Source organism: Pseudogymnoascus destructans, assembly GCF_001641265.1.
Source record: "Pseudogymnoascus destructans isolate 20631-21 unplaced genomic scaffold scaffold_11, whole genome shotgun sequence".
Lineage (NCBI taxonomy): Eukaryota > Fungi > Ascomycota > Leotiomycetes > Thelebolales > Thelebolaceae > Pseudogymnoascus > Pseudogymnoascus destructans.
Genome location: NW_020167530.1, coordinates 328,874 through 348,269, shown reverse-complemented (window position 1 = coordinate 348,269; position 19,396 = coordinate 328,874). Strand labels below are relative to the sequence as shown.

The 19,396-nt window shown below is 49.1% G+C and overlaps 2 protein-coding genes across 2 annotated transcripts; one reads left to right on the top strand and one right to left on the bottom strand.

Moving 5' to 3' along the window:
- Positions 1-11,196: 11,196 nt before the first annotated feature.
- VC83_04930 (uncharacterized protein) lies at positions 11,197-12,725 on the top strand. Its single transcript, XM_024468556.1, has 2 exons — positions 11,197-11,366; positions 11,450-12,725. Exons 1-2 carry the CDS (start codon positions 11,293-11,295, stop codon positions 12,633-12,635), a joined length of 1,260 nt encoding a protein of 419 aa, XP_024323949.1. The 5' UTR covers positions 11,197-11,292; the 3' UTR covers positions 12,636-12,725.
- Positions 12,726-13,125: 400 nt separating this feature from the next.
- Positions 13,126-15,708, bottom strand: DSK1 (serine/threonine protein kinase, CMGC group; the record flags this gene model as incomplete). The annotated part of the gene is made up of 4 exons (XM_024468555.1): positions 15,158-15,708; positions 13,980-14,930; positions 13,652-13,895; positions 13,126-13,569 (listed from the first exon to the last, which is right to left on the bottom strand). Exons 1-4 carry the CDS (start codon positions 15,412-15,414, stop codon positions 13,126-13,128), a joined length of 1,896 nt encoding a protein of 631 aa, XP_024323791.1. The 5' UTR covers positions 15,415-15,708.
- Positions 15,709-19,396: the final 3,688 nt, after the last annotated feature.

The following is a 19,396-nucleotide window of genomic DNA, read 5'->3' as shown; positions in this document are numbered from 1 at the left end:
TATATCCGAAGAATTTTCAAAACCTACAAGCAGTTAAGCATCATTTATCTGCTCACCGATCATACAAATCAAACGAGTACTCTCCTTCAGAATCAGAAGTAGAGCCCAACAATGGAGTCGCTAAGCGCCACGTCACTCTATCGAGTTATCCTCAAAGATCGAAGCTCTTGGAACCTTTGGATAGGCAAGCTCCAAGATCAAGCCCAAGCCCAGGGTATCTGGTACCTTGTTGACCCCGACGCTCCAGACACAGCAAATCCTATGTCCGAAGCTCCTCGAGCACCGCCATCAGAGCTTCAGCTGCTCCAGCACGAAAACAACTCTCGGCAAGAACACTACAGCCAGAGTATACTGGCGTACGAGGCAGCCCCTGTGGATGCAAGACCACCTAAGCCGTACTACGCTCCTGCAAGCACAAAAGATATCATTGACGAGCTCGACAAGAGCTACAAGACGTATGCTGTGCAGCTCACTGTCTGGCAAACAGTATCGAAACCCTCCTCAGTGATCAATCAATGGATCATTGCGACAGTCGATACAAAGCTCCTCGATCCTCTTATGACCCGTCTTCATGCTGAACAGAGCTCCACTATCCAACAAATTGTCTGAGAGCTTCGTACGCTCCTTGCACCGAGCAAGTCAACCAACTTCCTACAAGCCCATCGGCAATACAAAGCTCTTATAGAGCAAGCTAGGAATGGTAGAGTCAACCCAGACAAGTGGTATAATGACTGGCTTCAAGCTTATAGCCAGGGTATCGAGTATAACATTGGCGAGATCATAGAACCGTCAGCAACGCTCGACTTCCTTGAAGCGATCTCAGCACGCATGGCTCCAGACTGGGGAAAGCAAACCTTAAACGAAGCGACGATCGCCTACGAGCTTAACAAACCAGTTGACTCGCTCTTTGAGATTGCTCGCACATTTTCAGTGATCTCGCGAGCCTCCGCCAACCCGTCGCCTGCTTCTTTCGCTGTCATCGATCCTCAGAAACCAGATGAAGCAGTAGTCTGTCCATGCAAGCGCAGCAAACACCCGTGGGAGACGATCGAATGCTACCAGCTGCTCGAAGCGATCACTGGAAAGACCAACAAGGGCTGCTATCCAATGATTCCCGAGCATCGGAATCGCATTCTCACTGAGGTTCACAAACCAGAGTTCAAGGAGCTTCGCAGGCTCTTAAGCTCAAAGGGCATGACACCACCTCAACCTAAGAAGAGCCAGAACCAAAGCTCTGAGCCCGCGCGTGGCAACAACGACTACCGTGCTACCTACAACGCCGCGATCATTGCACCGTGGCTCGATCAGAGCTTAGGGGTGTACACAGTGATCGGTCAGAAACACCTGCTCTCTGAGAGCACGCTCCTAGACAATTGTGGAGCAGTGCACATCGTCAATTGCAAAGATCTACTCGAGCCTGGCTCAATGATTTACCCGAGCACTCCAGAGTTTGTTGAATCTGGAACGACGAGTTTCGCGATCGTTGCACGAGGAACGCGCATTATACGCAAGATCTTACATGGACCGAGTGGCCCACAAACTGCAGACCTGATCCTCAACAACGTTCAGGTGATTGAAGGATTCCATGTGAACATTGTATCACAAGCCCTCTTGCACAACTCGGGTATATGGGTTGATGGGTATGATAATACGCTGTGGACAGGAGAGCGCAGAGCTCCTATGCTCTTAGGAAAGCTCGAAGTTAGATACAACCTGCTTATGCTCCAATACAAAGCTCTTCTATCTTGCTCTCTTGTTCCATCAAGCTTTGCCATCATACATTCTAGTGATCGCCATGGTAGACCTCCAGTGACTATGTATTACAGGTTATGAGCCCGGAAGCCTATTGTTAAGGTATTTACAAGATCAGAATTATCATTGAGTGTTGATTTGTGCAGTCCAATTCACCAATCCGTCAACAGACTCGCTGAAGTCAGTGTTTTCGTTACAGCACCACAACCTCAACCTCAAACAGTTTTGAAGTACGGTGAAGAGGATTGTGGCTCTCTTTCTTTGAGTTATATCCACACTGTTTATTTCACTTTATGTCCTCTGCGCTCGAGCCAGAAGGACTTTCCAAGATCTTTGAAGACACGACAGATCAACTTGCAACTTCATCTCAAACTGAATTTCGAACACGACTGCGACTACACCAATAGCCAATATGTCTTCTACAACTATGGTGAGTCTGAATACGACTTCGCTGCATCTTCCAGATCATTTGAAGCTCAAGGGTGAAGAGAATTACACCAACTGGAAGGAACTTATCGTCAACATCGCCCGAGGCACGGACTGGCGAAATACATCAACGATAGATGCAAGAGGCCAGAATACATCGATGAATTCCATGAGGACTACGATGAGGCCAAAGATGGAGACAAGCTCAGGAAGTATGAAGCTTGGGAGAAGGGCGACGCTCAGATGCAGCTCGCGATCCAATATAACTGCAAGACGATTCCAGGAAAAGTGGCATCTGCAAAGGACACAGCGCTTGAGATGTGGAGAGCCCTACAACAGCAATACGAAGGCTCAGGTTCAGTCCTGAAGTACAATGCAATTCAGGATTATGTTCACCTCAAGTACGAGAATTTTTCTTCACTTGACACGTTTATTATCGCTGTCCGTGAAGCTATCGACAAACTTGAGAGTCTACAATGCCCTCCTTATAATGATTAGCTTCCTGTTATGTTTATAGCTTCTTGTGCGAACAAGTGGCCAACTTGGGCAGAACGCCAAAGATCACTCCTTCAGTCTCCAGATCACCCCATCACTCTCGACTCTCTTATCGATGACCTCACAGATGAGGCGAGATCGAAATCGACTCCTACAGGCTCGAATGCCTTGTACGGAAACAAATCTCAAGGAACGGGTAAGGGCAAAAACCCAAGCAAGGACAAGAAGAATGGAGATCGACCATCTTGCCCACATTGCACAATGCCGAAACCTCGACACTCACCTCAAGACTGCCTCGAAAATAACAAGGAGAAGCGTGATGAGTGGGAGCGGAAGAATGGGAAGAAATGGACCCCATATCGGAAGCATATTGAGAAAAAGAAAAATGAAACCAAAGATGAGGGCAATGACTCTAAGAACTATTTCGACCTCGTAGCTTTCTCAATGCCTGCCAAATCAAACACTATAAGCAGAGATAGGTGGTTATTCGATACAGGAGCAGATGAGCACATTGCAAACAGTCTTGAGAAGTTTGACACTTACGAAGAGCGCATGGATTTACCATTCATGAATACAGCAAATGGACTTGTTCGTCCTCAAGGCTGTGGCTCAGTTCGACTTTTTGGAGTAAAGGGAAACAGAGAGAAGACCCAAATTACCCTCCATCATGTCATCTATATGCCTTCCTCGCCAGTTTGCCTGTTTAGCGGAAAGAAGCTTTATAGCAGCGGAGGTCATCTACAGAATGGCCAGCTTCTCGATAAGCATGGCAATGAGATGGGCATAGTTAACTCAGATCTGTTCCTTTACGAATTCAAAATGGAAGCAAAGGAATCACTTATCCCGCCCTTGATTTTACCTGCTGCGATTGAGCAGAAGAACACAGACATTGAACTTTGGCATCGACGCCTCTGTCATCTTGGACTCGATAACGTCCGCAAGACCAAAGACATGGTAAATGGGATCTCATATAGCAAAGAAGGCACTGCCATTGCGACGAGGTTGTGCCAGCCATGCAAAGAGGCAAAGCCAATCCGTCGAGTGAACAAAATTTCAGCTCGACTAAGACCGAAAACAGCTCCTGAAGAAGTTCATTGTGATGTTGTTACTAGACATTCTTGTGGTAATCCCTGCAGTAGGTTTGTGTAGATTCCTCTAAGCGTAGGGATCCTCCTCCGGCTGTTAGGTTCGTTTCTCGCGTTCCTAATCTTCTCATCGGCGTGTCTGGCCATGCGTTTTACTACATCCTTGCACCGAGGACTCATTGGACCTGTGGGTGCAAGTTCGTCGAAGGTCTCCTGTTCCGAGACGGTGAACGATTCCGCCTCCGACCCTTCGTCTGAGCTCTCATCTTCTGGGGTGCTTTCGCTGTTTATTCCCCAGTCCTGTTTGCTCACAAACGTTGCGTTCAACTGTCCTGTCCAGGTGGCGTTAAGTTGCTTGACGGAGAGAAGTATGGCATACTGTTTACTTGTGGAAAGTACAGTGTCCGCTATGGATGGACCTTTAAGAATAAGGGTGACGCGTACAAATGCATTGTCTGGATGATTCGACTTGCAAAGACGCAATACAACATCACAATTAAGAGATTAAGAATGGATGGAGGAAAGGAATATGCTCCTACCCAGATCGATGAGCTTACAGCAGATCTCGGAACCATCATTGAGCTGTCCACTCCATTTTGCGTATATCAAGACGGCACAGCCGAACGAAGCTTTCGCACCATTTTTGAACGTGTTTGATCTGCTGCAATCGATCAGCGAATTCCTGAATTCCTATGGCCAGAGCTGTTTCAAGCTGCCGTTTACATCTCAAACAGAGTGGCCACTTCAACCATTGATGGGAAGACACCATTTGAAGCATTTTGGGACGAAATTGAACCAGGGGTGAATCACACACCTAACATCGCCCACTTGCGAGTTCTAGGATGCAAGATGTATGTTATTATCCAAAAGGAACGCAGAGTGCAAAGCCAGAAGCTTGCCTCAAGGGCAGAAGTCAGCATTCTCGTTGGATATGAGGGTCTCGAGCTGGAGAGAAGATTATAAGAACTTTGCATGCTCAATTTGATGAAGGCAGTGGTTTCATTACAGAGCCAACATTTGACCAAATCAGTGACGAAAATGTCCAAGCAGCCCACTGTAATGGTGGGTGCACCAGATGTGAGAATCTAGCCACCCAAGAAAGGGATGAATTTACTAAGACAACACACTATCTTAGGAAACAGAGCCAAAGGGTTGTAGCTTAGACTATTCCACAATGCAGCAATCAGGTGTGTGATGTAGTGAAGTGGTTCAGACAAGTTGCAACAAATGTTGAGTCTGGGAACTCAGGGGTAAGTCAGAGGTTAACACATCACTGACTTTTCAGAAACAAGGAGTAACAAGATCAATGCTTGGAAGCTTTGAAAAGATGTGGAAGTATGTGATAGTCGATTTACTGTATTGTCTGCTTGCCCTTTCTTAAGGAAAGGGCAATCCTATTTATGCTAAAGGAGTGTAGTTCTATCATTTTCCAAGACTTTCCATGACTTACCAGGCTTGGTAACTGTAGTCGACGTAAGAGAATCCCATAGAACCATCTCTTAGGTTCGTAGCCTATAGGAAGTAAAAGGAGGTCCAAGGTCAGAGTACCCCTATAGACAAATTATGTCATAGACAAATTATGTCATAACTTAACCAATCTTGTGGGTAACTAAAGAGCGATGACATGTAATGAATCATAGAGGTTCGTAGGAATTTTTAGAGCTATCGTTCATGCTCCTAGGCCTCTAGTTGGTAGAGATATGTCATGTGGTAGTATGAGTGATGTCATGTAATGAATCATAGAGGGTTGTAGAGATATGCTATGTGGTAATATCGGCCCAGTAACTAAGGAGCGATGACGTGTAATGAATCATAGATGGTTGTAGCAATCGTTGAGTAGTATTGCTCTTGTTGTTGGTGTGATAAGCCAAAATATGTATAGTGACTTGTAGGTTTGAGGAGGAGATTTCCAAGTTTGCTCTTGAGTTTGATAGCAAACTAAGTGCAACGAATGTCAGTATGACACCCACAACAACGCAGTGGAAGAAATGGATGAACTGCGATACCCTCCACCTTCCATCTCAATGAATAAAGACTATGAAGGACAGACTCTAGACCTAATTCACAATCAGGATGATGCGGAAGAAACTTCTCAAGATCAGCCAGATGCAGAAATCGAGCATGAGGAGCGCGAACCTCCAAAGAAGACCCAAACTCGCAAAGTCTGGGTTTCTATTGCTGAACACAATCGAGTCACGAGAAGCCAAGCAAAGGATGCTGCTTCATCTCGAAATGCCATGTATGCAGAGGAAGAACAGGAATATCAAGACGAAGATTTCCAAAATGCATTTTTCACAGGTACAGAATACAACTCAGATCCGCAAACCATGGAAGAAGCACTCGCTCGATCTGATGCAGATCTCTGGCGTGAGGCCATTGCCTCTGAATATCCATCCATTACTTGTAAGAAAGTGTGGAAAGTCATGCATAAAAGCAAAGTTCCAAAAGGGAAAAAGGTCCTTGGTGGACGCCTTGTTTTGCGCACTAAAAGAGATCAAGATGGCAAAATCCTTCGCCACAAGGCTCGATGGGTTGTAAAGGGCTATGAGCAGAGATATGGAAAGGATTATGAGCAGACCTTTGCAGGAGTTTGCAAATCAGCCACATGGAAAATCGCTGTTGCCCTCGCTGCACGTTTCGATCTTGAGATTGAACAGATGGATGTTGACACTGCATTCCTTGAAAATGATATCGATGCAGAGGTATATGTAGAATTGGCTCCTGGATGGTGTGAGAATGGTGTCAAGCTTTCAAAGGAGGATGTGTGCAAGCTATCACGCGCGCTTTACGGTCTCAAGCAGTCACCACGTCTCTGGCAGAAAAAGCTTCGCAAAGCACTCCAATCTCTTGGAGTTGAACCACTCGAAACAGACCAATGCATCTTCATCAACAAGGACACAAAGATCATCATTGTCACTTATGTTGATGACTGCCTCATTATTGGCAAAGATAACGAGGACTTAAGTAAGTTGAAATATGAGTTGCAGACAAAGTTCACAATTGAAGAACTCAGTCCTGCACAATACTTCCTTGGAGTCCGCATTCATCGAGATAGAAAGAAGTGAGAGATCTACCTTGGACAGGATGCATATACTCAAAAGATCCTCAGCCGTTTTGGAATGACAAATTGCCACACGCTGAAGACGCCTTGTGCCCAAGGATGGGAAATTCTCATGACTCCGTACAAAGACAAAGCTACAGCTCACGAAATCAAGCTGTATCAGTCTATGGTTGGATCTCTAATGTATCTAGCCATGAACACTCGACCGGATATCAACTATTGCATGTCTGTTCTATCTCGTTTTCTCGCAAACCCCTCGCCACAGCATATCGCAGCTGCTCGTCGCTGTCTGCAGTATCTCGCAGGCTCTATTCATCTGTGCATCTGTTATGGAGGCGATTGGAAGGATGATGAGGCTATGGCATTAAGAGGATACGTCGATGCAGACTTCGCAGGCGACAGAAGCGAGCGCAAGTCTCACACAGGATGCGTCTACCTTTTCTGTGGAGGCGTCATTGTGAGAATTTCTAAGAGACAGCCAACCGTTGCAGTTGCGACTACTGAAGCTGAATACGTGGCTATGTTTAAGGCTGCACAGGAAGGAGCATGGCTTCGACAGGTATTCAAGGAGCTTGGATATAAGAAGAAGGATGCACTCACAACGGAAATCATCGGCGACAACCAAGGAGCTCTTGCACTTGCAGAGAATCCAGAGTTTCATCAGCGAACGAAGCACATCGACATCAAATACCACTACATCCGAAATCAAGTGAAGGAAAACCTTGTTGATCTATATTATGTGTATACGAAGGAGATGGCTGCAGATGGACTGACGAAGCCACTATCAACGATGGATCATCAGAGATTCATTGAGCTGATCAAGCTTAAACAGCTTCCAAAGATGGACTGATTATAGGTTACGGATGAAGAACTAGGGGTGCTACTAACTGTTGATATGTTTTCTACAATATCACCAGAGGGGTGCGTTGCAGGAATCGGGGTTCAGAGCCACGGGAGCCACTGGCGTGGCACCCACCCACATATATAGTTCTCAGTAGTTGTAACCTATATACTTCAACTAATCAACAACTTGTCTACCACCAACACTTCCAATGACCTCCAGTGACTATGTGTTACACATAACTGTAGTGATAACCGTTTCAAATGGCCACTATCGCACCTGCAAAACTCTCATTGATAAAGGAGCGCTAGTCAACGCCCAATGGGGGATGTCTAGCAGTGCCTTACATGAGGCTAGTTTTAATGGCCGAACTCGTGTAGTTGAGTTACTACTTGAACGAGGAGCCAAAGTTAATCTCCGAGGAGGCAATCGTGGCGGCAATGCTCTTATCGCTGCTTGTTATACTGGCCATGAGCAAGTCGCGAGGCTATTGCTCATACATGGCGCGAATGTCAGTGGTCATGTGGGTTTCGACGATGACACACCACTGCAGATAGCCGCACTTGAGGGGTTCCCCAAAGTTGTATCTCTACTCATAGAGTACGGAGCAGATTCTAACGAGCAAAGTGGCTTCTATGGAAGCGCTCTGCAAGGTGCTGCGTTTAGGGGCCAGGAGAGAGTTGTTGAGACTCTACTTAGTCTTGGTGCAGATATCAACCGTGAATGTGGGTATTACGGCAGTGCTCTACATGCTGCGTGTCTGAATGGGTCTATAATCGTTGTTAAGATGCTCCTAAACCGTGGAGCTGATCCCAATCTCCTGTCTGGCATTCATGGAAACCCCCTTCAATTCGCTGCAAGTTGTAACAATGCGGAAATAGTACAGTTATTGCTTGAGAGGGGAGCTAAAGTAAACACGGTGGGGGGAAAGTATCATAGCGCATTACATGCTGCGGCGTATCAAGGGTACGAGAATATTGTGGAGATGTTGCTTATGGCAGGGGCAGACGTGGGGATCATCGGGGGGCAGTATGGCAGTGCGTTAGATGCGGGACTTTATACGGGCACGTAAATGTGGCGGAGAGGCTAAGGCAGGCAGAGAGGGAAAGGGAGGCGGTTATACCAAAATTGGTGCCCACAGATATTTAATGTTCAAGCTACAGTAATGGTGCTAACAAATTGTAGTTCGAGGGGGAGAATTTGAATATAAATATCCTTTAAGTCAAGAAGCATTATGTGGATGCTGACTATTGTATAATCTACAATGATCATTATCGTACATGTATAACGAGTCGGCCACCCAAGCGAGTCGGCCACTTTCCACTGACCACCTATATATTATATAAATCAATTCAACTACAACGCCTTAAATCAATTAAAACTACTCAGAATCGCCATCTTCAGACGTCTCCCAAACTACCTGACAAGTTCGCGAATTATGACCAGTTTGGCTGCAGTTGCCACAACGCCGAGTACGTAGCTGAGCCCGCTCTGTAGAACTACCCTCCCTACGTGTATTTTCTCTCCTAGCATCAACTATACCCTTTTCTAGCTGTATCGCATTAGCTTCAGGTGCTGAAAGCGAACCTCCAAGCTGTAGGCGGCTCTTTTTAGCCCTCCGGCGTTTGCTTAGTAACTCATTTGCTGTACAAAGCTCCTGGTTCTCAGCTTCAAGAAGGACTAGTCTGTGTGCTAGCATTGAGATACCTTTAGCCTGGGCGTCAACTACGTTATATAAATGGGTTGGAGAGCTACCCTGATGCCTAGCAATCCTAGATTTCAAGGTAGTAGAGCTTTGAACAGCCTCAATTGCTGTAGTTGGCGTTTTTAGACCCCAGGAGGTAGCGGTTCCTGGCCGAGAGTTTGACGGTGTAGGCGTTCTAGGCTTAAAATCCAGCCGAGAAATTACTGTTTCAGGGTCGTATGGAACAAGGCCAGTTGCTCGGAAGCCAGCTCGTACATTCTCTTCTCCCATTGAAGCAAAAAAGGCCTGCTGGAAGGCAGGAAAGAAGTCATCTTTAGTAATGTGAGTTATATGCCTCCGCATCATCTGCTCAATTGCCTTGCTATACGAAGCTTTTAAAGGGCTAAAACAGCCTACATCGAGAGGCTGGAGGATATGCGATGAATGGGGAGGCATGCAAAGCGGTATAATATTGTTAAGCTTGCAGAAATCGTCGAATTCAGTAGCCCGGTGGCTGTTGTGGCCGTCGAGGATTAGAAGTCTATATCCACCAGTTGTACGAGGCTTAGTACATCCCTCAAAGTGATTCAACCAATCTAGGCCTATAGCGTTTGTAGTCCAGCCATTTTCGCTCAGATGGATCCGCCAGGTTGGTGGGAATTGGCCATTGGTATACCAGGAGAGGAGGTGATATTTGCCCTTAACAATGATATATGGCGGCATTGCCCAGCCATCTGCACATACACTCTGGATTACAGAAACCCATTCCCGATTGCCAGGCTGCTTTGTACGAGGTCTGTCCTGTCAATCAGAGGTTGTTACAACCTTAGCATGCGAGAGCATTCCCATCAAAAACCCAGTCTCATCAAAGTTGTAGATGTCTGAGTTGACAATACCGTATTTTGCAATTGTATTCTGTACAAGTGCAAACCAAGCTTGTATAATCTTAGGATCTTCAGCTAGGGCCCTCTGGTAGTCAATTCGACGTCGAAAATGCATATTAAGGGCTGGTTGGCGTCGTACGAAGTTCCCTGCCCATCATGAGCCAACACGCGTTGCGTCGCGTACCCCAAGGAGGCGATTGGCCATATCTTGTATATCTTCGAGCCGGGGCGGAAATCCTCGCTCAATTAGATCAATAATATGATCAAGAAGCACACTCTCTTCAGTATTGGTCAACTTCCTCCCATTTGCAGTTATATCGCGTCTTGATAGTTTTCCAGTGCGTCGGTCGGCCAAAGTCGCCCGGGGAACCTTATAGACACCTGCTGCAGCTCGTTCGGTAAGTTTAGGGTCGTTTTTAAGAGCTTCAATTGCTAGGATTATACGGCTTTCATTTGAAGTAGATTCCATTTTTGTACGTAGAGGGAAATAGTTGCAAAGTAAAAGGTGGTGGAAATGGTGGAAAGTGGCCGACTCGCTTGGGTGGCCGACTCGTTATACATGTACGTTAGTTAAACTTATCTTATTTTCAACTTCGGTTTATTGTGTTTAATTTCATCTTTCATCATATGAGAAAACATCACGAAATTAGTAATATTACTCTTTCAACCCGCAATTTAAATCAACACAATTGGTAAATTTATTTTAAAATTTACTACAACTGTGCAATAACCCATCCTTTAATATATTCTTTCAGATCTAACCAGCCAGTTAGTATAGACATCTACGACATGTTCCTCTGACGTCGAAATTCCAAGGCACGTGACAATTGAGAACCGCCAAGAAGTCACTGGACCACGCCAAACTCAAAGAGGCTATAACTAAACCTGATCTAGACGACCCCACCGAAACTTTGTTTACAACGGCCCCATAGTTGTCCTGGATACGGAAATCGAGAGAATGATGCCCTCACAGCATCATCCATTGTTTCCTACCCAAAGCACAAAAACTTCGCACACCCACCCGCTATGGACAGATGCACTCATGAAGTCCCCATGGACTTTGAATGGCAGACCAGCGGCCCCGCCGACGTCACCTCGCCCTTCTACCAATTAACCCAGAAGCAACAGGGACTGAAGCGTAAGCAATCCCCCTCCGTCACTGGCGATGCAGCCATGGACCCTCACTCCCCAACCGCTATGCTAACGTCCACTCCTCCACAGGCAGCTTCGAATCGCCCTCCAAACCCCCACCCCCCTCCTCACAATCCGCCTTCTTCTCCGCCGCACCCTCCAACATCGCCACCCCCTTCCGCAACCCATCCTTCACCACCCCCCGCAAACCCTTCGACGTCGACCTCTTCTCCGAAGCCTCCGGCGCCGAATCCTCCCCCGCCGACAACGCCGACACAGAAGACACCCCCGACCACCCCAGGCCCCCCGCACGCCCATCGCCATGCCCGCATTCTCCTTCACCAAGCTCGACAAAAAACCCATCTTCGGCCGCTACGGCCTCTCCGCCTTCGGCTCTCCCGGCCGCGACACCTCCCGCCGCGGCAAGCTCTCCGATGCTGTCGCCCAGAAAGCGCGGAAGCGGCGCCGCCACGACCGCGACCCCGTCATCCACTCCCGCCGCGGCAGCATCGACAGCGGCTGCTCCTCCGAATCCGCCTCGCGCCGGCACAGCCCACACCACCGCCCCTCCAGCAGCAACGGGCAAAACTGGTTCTCCTCCCTCCTCACCGGCATCGAGTCCCGCCCCAACCTCCCCCACCTCCTCTCCTACTACGCGCAGCTCATCCTCAACTCCTTCCTCGTCGCCGTCGCAATGTACCTCATCTACTCCTCCATCCGCACCATCCAATCCGACGTCTCCAAGGAAGAAGCCCGCGCCATCGACGAAGCCCACCACGAAATTGCAGTCTGCACCTCCCACTGGACAACGAACAACTGCGCCCCGCACCTCCGCGTCCCCGCCGTTGCCGCTGCGTGTCGCGAGTGGGAGGTCTGCATGCAAGCCGACCCTACGCAGGTTGGTCGCGCCAAGATATCCGCTCACACATTCGCGCGCATCGTGAACGAGTTCATCGAGCCGATTAGTTTGAAGACTATGCTCTTCGTCGTCGCCACGTTTCTGGTGTTTGGATACGTCAATAATACGGCGTTCGCGGCGTATAGAAGTAAAATCGATAATCAGCCTCAGCAGCAGCAGCAGCAATTCTTTCATCAGCCGCCGCCGCCGTCACCGTGGCCCAGTCAGCAGGCGGGAGATTATGGGTGGGGTGCTATTGCGCCGCCGACGCCGAGACATGCGTCCGGAGGGTATGGGGATGGGAATGGAGGCCCCATGTTCGCGGCGTTGATGCCACCGCAGACGCCGCAGCGGAGCCCGAGGAAGGGGGGACGGTGAGGGGACGGGGTGGGTTACTGCTAGGCAGAGCTTGTTGTTGGCTGTATTACTTAGGAGTTGGGAAAAGGGATACGTGGGTTTGGTTTTTGGGGGATTGGAATGGGGGCCGGGGTGGGGGGGGGGGGGGGGGGGGGGCAAATGTAGCAACATTCATAGGAAATAAGTCAGGTTCTCCGATCAAGTGCCCCCGTTTCTCGCACTCGTAGTGGGATATCATATCATGGGATTGGTGCACGTAGGAAATAGATAGGGACGGGAGGCACACCTGTCTGCGCCTCTCATTTACGCACACATGGCATCTCAAACAGATTTATTTATATCTACGAACGCCCCGTCGCGCCGACCCCGTCGTGCATCACAAGCTTGTATACCCTTCCCCCTCTACCACCACCGCCCCCCGTAGCCCCCCGCCCATCGGATACTATGTGCTTTTCCTAGATAACACCCCCCGCCCCAACCCCTCCACGTAGCCCCAGGCCCACGCGCACGCTCACCTCGTCTTCTTCACCTCCTGCGCCCACCCCTCAATCCCCTCCCCCCTCGACCCCACCTCGAGCCCCTCAATCCCCACCCCCTCCATGCCCACCGCATCCCCAACCCACTTCCCCCCCGCCATCCCCCCCGCATTCGCCCTCTTCTCCGGCGTCAGCTCCAGCATCGGTGTCAAAAACTCCGCCACCCCCTTCGCCTCCGCCTCCTTGAAATGGTACTTCTCCCTCAGCACGTCCGGGAGCGCCCAGTGCCGCAGCCGGTGGATGTTGCGGAGTTCGCCTTTGCGGTTGAAGATCTCCTGCGACCATTTCCCCGAGAGACAGAGCGAGCGCGGGAAGGGGCCCAGGAGCTCGACGATCTGCGCGATGTGGTCGTCGTCTTTGCCGTACTTGGTGCCGGATTGGGGGTCGAAGAGGTAGTCGCCTGTGATGAGCTCGAAGACCTGGGAGGGAGGTTAGTGGTACGTTAGTGGGAGGGGGGGGAGGAGGAGGCGGAAGAAGAAGGAATAGGAGAATAGGACGTACCATAGCAGCCATACTCCACACATCCGTACTGGCGCCCCATTTCGCGCCGAGGATGACCTCGGGCGACCGGTACTGCCGCGTCTGGATGTCGTTGGTGAAATGGTGGTTGACCCAGCAGGCGTTCCCTAGATCTGCAATCTTGACGCTGATCTTCTCGAATGCCGGGTCTGAGGGCTTGGGTTTGTCGGCCGTCGACGAGCTCTTGTCTAATGTAATGCCGGATACTTCTCTACTTAAGATGTCTCTGCGGGGGGAGGTTAGCGTGGGTTCTTTCTGCTGTAGGGTGGGGTTGGGTTGGGGGTGTAGAGTATGAGAAGTAGGGACATACGCTGATTTCTCTCTCTGGCTCTGGTCCTTGTCTGTCGTGGGTGTCGTGCTCGGGGATCCTGTGATGGCACCACTCATTACGACGCCGCCCAACGAAGAAGCACTCTCTCCTCGGATGGGGGTCTCATTACCTTCACTCATCATCCCGTTGAGGCTCGACATGGAGCTGCCCTGGTTGCGGAACAGCTCCGCATGGTTGAAGCTCGCGTTCAGCGGGCTCGGCAGCGGCTGGCTGCCCGTGATGAGGGTCCTGCGTCGCCGGCGCCCGTTGGGGTTATCCTTCTTCTCCTCCTTCTTGACCTCGTCCTGGTTGACGAAGGTCTTGACGATGTGCTCCACGTCGCCAATCTCGATCAGCACGTTCTCGGGCTTCAGGTCCGTGTGGATGATGCCGCACTCGCGGTGCAGGTAGTCGAGCCCGAGCAGCACCTGCTTCGTGATCTGCTTGACCAGCGGCATCGGGATGCCGCGGTGGTTCCAGCGCTTGATCAGCCCCAGCAGGTTCTCCCCGAGCACCTCAAACACCATGCACACATGCGTGCCGTTGGGGCCCTTGTGCTCGAACGAGTCGAGCAGGCTGACGACGTGCTTGCGCCCCGGGTGCTCCGGGTTGGCGGCCACGATCTTGTTGAGCAGCTTGATCTCGTCGATGGCCGTCTCCGTGTAGTGTGCCGCCGACCGCACGACCTTGAGCGCGACGTGCTTGCCCGTCACGCCGTCCTTGGACAGCCACACCGTCGAGAAGTGGCCCCACCCTAGCTTGCGAACCACCGTGTACTTGCCGTCCTTGAACTTCTCGCCCACCTGCACCGGGTGGTAGCCGCCCTTGCAGTAGTCCTCCGAGTCCTCTTCGTCGGCCGTCGTCTCGGCCTCGTCGCGCGACGATGTCGACGGTGATCGGTTGTTCATTGCGCCCTTATGCGAAAGCGGAGAGTTGGTCGAGCCGCTGCTCCTAAACGCACGCAACCGTGTTAGTTTCCGTTGGGGTCTTGGAAGTGGCGGGAAGGAGAACGAGACGGATTGATCGCGCCATGCAGCTGCGTGGTATGCGCTGGGAGTCGACCCCATCCTGCCAAAAAAATCCGAAACATGCGCTGAAAGAAGCGCACAGCGCACAGCGGCGGGCGGGGGCGGCGAGAAGGGGCGGGCGGGGATGGGGGATGGGGAAGTTTCACTTACTTTCCAGCGGTAGAATTGGAAGCCATGGTTGTTGGGGGGGTATCCGCATTCTTCGGCGTCTCATTTGTGATGATGGGTTTCAGCTGATTGTTTCCTCTGCGCTTCTTGCTCGCGCTCCCATTGCTCCCGTTGATGGTGGCTGAGCTGACGGCGCTCTTTGCCTTTGCGATGGCAGCGGCCTTGATCTGTTGGCCGGTAGAGGTCATCGTCGCGGGATCGTGGTGGTGGAGGAGGTGGGCTGTTTCCGTGGGGGACATTCGAGTTGGCGCTCGTACACTACTCGGACAACCGTACTGGGGGTTTGATGTGTGTGTGGGTGGTGGTGGTGGTGGTGGTGGTGGGTGGAAGCGGATTCTGGGCAAAGTTGGGGGGCTTTTTCAGTGACGGAACGGTGTATCTGTGTATAGTTTTTTTGGTTTATATAAGACGCAGCAACAGTCGTATAGCAGCAGTACAAAATGGAATAAATGAAGCTTCCGCTGAAGAATAGGAAGATGGCGGAGATGGCGTATGAGAAGCTGGCTTGATCCAGCTGGGAGGAGGGGGGGGGGAGGTGGGGGGGGGGAAGGGGTTGGTTGATGTTGATAGATGGGATAGGATATAATGAAGATATTTGGTAAGAGAGGGAATGGAATAGCAGACAGAGTAGTTTGTTGTTGTTGTGGAGAGCAATTGACTGGATTTGGTATTAGTGGTGTGTACAGCAAGAGTACTGGAGTACAGATACAGCAACTTTCCTACTCTCTCCACAGTTTTTTGGGCTGGTATCCTGCTAAGATCTGGTAATGCTGGTAATGCTGGTAATGCTGGTTGGTAATGCTGCTAATGCTGCTAATGCTGCTAATGCTTAGCAATGAGGGAGGAGGAGGAAGGGAATGGGGAGAGAGGTGTGGTTTAAGAGTGACATCAGCGGTACAGAGGGGTTAGAGGAGATTCAGGTATATTTTATTACTACACAAAGTCTAAAAGCGCAGTCTAAAACCCGTACCTCGGTTGTACTTCTTCATCGTGACCTGTGGCTGGTTTTTTGTGTGGGTTTATGGTGGGTTCAGCTGTGGGATTGGGCTGGATTTGTGCTTGTGGTCTGTCTAGCTGGGTGTGATATGAGCGCTTAAGGGGGGGGGGGTGCGCGCTTAGCGAGGTGTGAGAGAGGTGTGAGAGAGGTGTGAGAGAGGTGTGAGAGAGGTGTGAGAGAGGTGTGAGAGAGGTGTGAGAGAGGTGTGGGCGGATGTTAGAGGAGTGGGAGTGTGAGTGGGAGTAAGTAAGCAGGGGGGTGGAAGTAGACATTAGTAGTGGGAAGAGCAGGAGGAGTGGGAGTGGATATAGTGAGAGTAGACATAGGAGGACTGGGGAGACCCTGTACGACCAAAACGTGCGTTGTGTCGTCACTTTAGTCTTAATCAAGATAACTAATACAGACCTCTGTTTAATGTCGTGACTAAATTTTAGCTTCGCTTAGGGTTGGAGGAAGCGATCCGCGCGGTTTCAAAATGAGCGGAAGCGATGTGCGCGGTTTCGCAATATGTAGGCTATAAGTACCACTGCATAGTAATTTGTATGTAAAGGTACATAAACCAATCATTATAAGAAATTATCACTTCATCACTCCCACGCTCACTCCCACACTCACTCCTACGCTTACTCCTACTCTTACTCCTATGCTCACTCCTGCTCTCGCTCTTACACTCACTCTTAGCAGCTTCTAGGTCCTAAATTAGGTCCTAATCCTCTAGAGGAATTAGGTTACTAGCTTGAATAAGAGCTTTTACCCTCTTTTTCTAGAGGCGCTCTACCCTCTAGGCCTTAACCCTAGCTCTTTTAAGCTGGTTATTAGCGCAGTTTCTAGCCTAGTAGGTTACCTAGGCTTCTTTAGCTACAAGATTCTAGGCTTAAAGCTTAGCTTTCTAGGCCTGAAGCTTATGTGTAATGCTGCTTCCTATCTAATAGAATGTATAGAGGTTTCTTACATAAGGTTGACTTAATAGAGGAGGTAGGGGATTAAACACAAAGGCTTTCTAAGTAACACATTAACGTGCATGTATAACGAAAGTGCCAAACAAGCGAAAGTGCCAAAATCATGCGGTGACCAACCCCCCCAACTAAATGTTAAATTCCTCCACAACAAAACATGCGCCATAAAAATGATGAAAGCAAATTAGTGCTAGCTATCCAAGCTATGCAAAGCGACCCAAATTTGCGCCTTCGAGTTGCAGCTAGGATCTATTCCGTAGACCACCGCAAGCTACGTCACCATTTACAAGGCATACCTTCACGACGCGATATCCAAGCCAACTTACGGAAATTAAGTAACCTAGAGGAATCAGTTCTTGTTCAGTATATACTTGACTTAGCTGCTAAAGGGTTCCCTCCTCAGTTGTCTATTGTTGAAGATATGGCAAATCGACTACTTGCAACACGCGACGCGCCACACGTCGGGTCACGTTGGGCTTCAAACTTTGTTAAGCGCCATGTAGAGCTCCGGACACGCTTCCAGCGAAAATACGACTACCAGAGGGCTAAGTGCGAAGATCCAGAAGTCATTCGTGGCTGGTTTGAGCTTGTATGGAACACAATTCTAAAGTATGGCATCAACAATGCAGATATCTACAACTTTGATGAGACTGGGTTTATGATGGGCGTCATCTCAAGCGCAATGGTAGTAACGAGCTCAGATGGGCGGGCAAAGGCAAAAAAGGTGCAGCCTGGCAATCGGGAATGGGTTACAGTAATCCAAGGCGTTAGTTCTCAAGGTTGGGCAGTGCCGCCATTTGTCATTGTGGCAGGTAAAAACCACCTTGCATCTTGGTATGAGAATAGCGGATTTCCAGCAGATTGGGTAATCACTGTTACTGCAAATGGCTGGACTACAAACGAGAGAGGTATGGATTGGATTCAGCATTTTGAGAAGCACACAAAGCCCCGGAGTGTTGGTGGTTATCGCTTGTTAGTCCTTGATGGTCATGAGAGCCACCATTCAGACAAGTTTGAGGAGTACTGCAAAGAACACAACATTATTACGCTTTGTATGCCTGCTCACTCTTCCCATATACTCCAACCACTTGATGTTGGCTGTTTTGGCCCATTAAAGAGAGCTTACGGTCGGCAAATTGAAGATATGATGCGGGCTCATATTATTCACATTACTAAGGATGACTTCTTTCCTGCCTTCCACGCTGCATTTAACATTGCAATGACAGAAAGCAATATTCAGGGAGGGTTCCGAGGTGCTGGGCTTCTTCCATTTAGCCCTGAGAGTGTAATATCTACACTTGACCTTAGGTTTAAGACGCCAACACCTCCAACCTCTCACCCAAACACCGCTCAACCATGGGTTTCTCAGACACCAAATAACCCAACTGAAGCTGTATCACAGTCTACTTTCATTAAAAACCGAATTGCGCATCATCAAAATAGCTCTCCAACCTCAATCTATGCAGCTGTTGACCAGTTTACAAAGGGTGCATCGCAAATAATGCATCAATTAGCATTGTTAAAAGCAGAGAACCAAAACCTGCGACAGGCAAATGAAGTGCTAAGCAAGCGCCGGAGAGCTAAAAAAACACGACTACAGCAAGGAGGATCACTTAGTCAACAGGTAGCACAGGAGCTACAGGACGAGAGGGACGTTTTGCAGCAAGTAGAGCAAGAAATAAGGGCAAGTAGTGGTCGGAAGCCAAGGGAAGAAACCCATGCACGTCGCTGTGGCAAGTGTGGTGAGACTGGACACAATGCGCGCACTTGTCAGATTGTAATAGACAGGTCTGAGGAAGAGGACTCCGAGTAGTTTTAATTAATTTATATTGTTGTGGTGGATTTATTGCAATTCTTATGGGATAGTCGCGATATTTTGGCACTTTCGCTTGTTTGGCACTTTCGTTATACATGCACGTTATAGTATTATAAAGAATACTATATTAAGTTGAGCACAAAGCTCCTATCTAAGGTTAGGATAGTTGGGATAGTTAGGATAGTTAGGATAGTTAGGATAGTTGTGCTTTTCCTAAATATCCAACTATCTACTAGTTTCCCAACTATCCACTAGCTAGGTCATGTTATAGCCTAGCCCTACTAGCCTTGTGACTTATGAGTCATGTTACTAGAGCCTAGCAGTAACATCATGATGTTACGGCTAAGTGCTAGTGCTATGGATAGCGCTTACGGCTGCAACCTCACGTGATGGATAACATTGGATATCTTGGATATTATGTTATCCATGTTATCCACGGGTATCCACAGAAT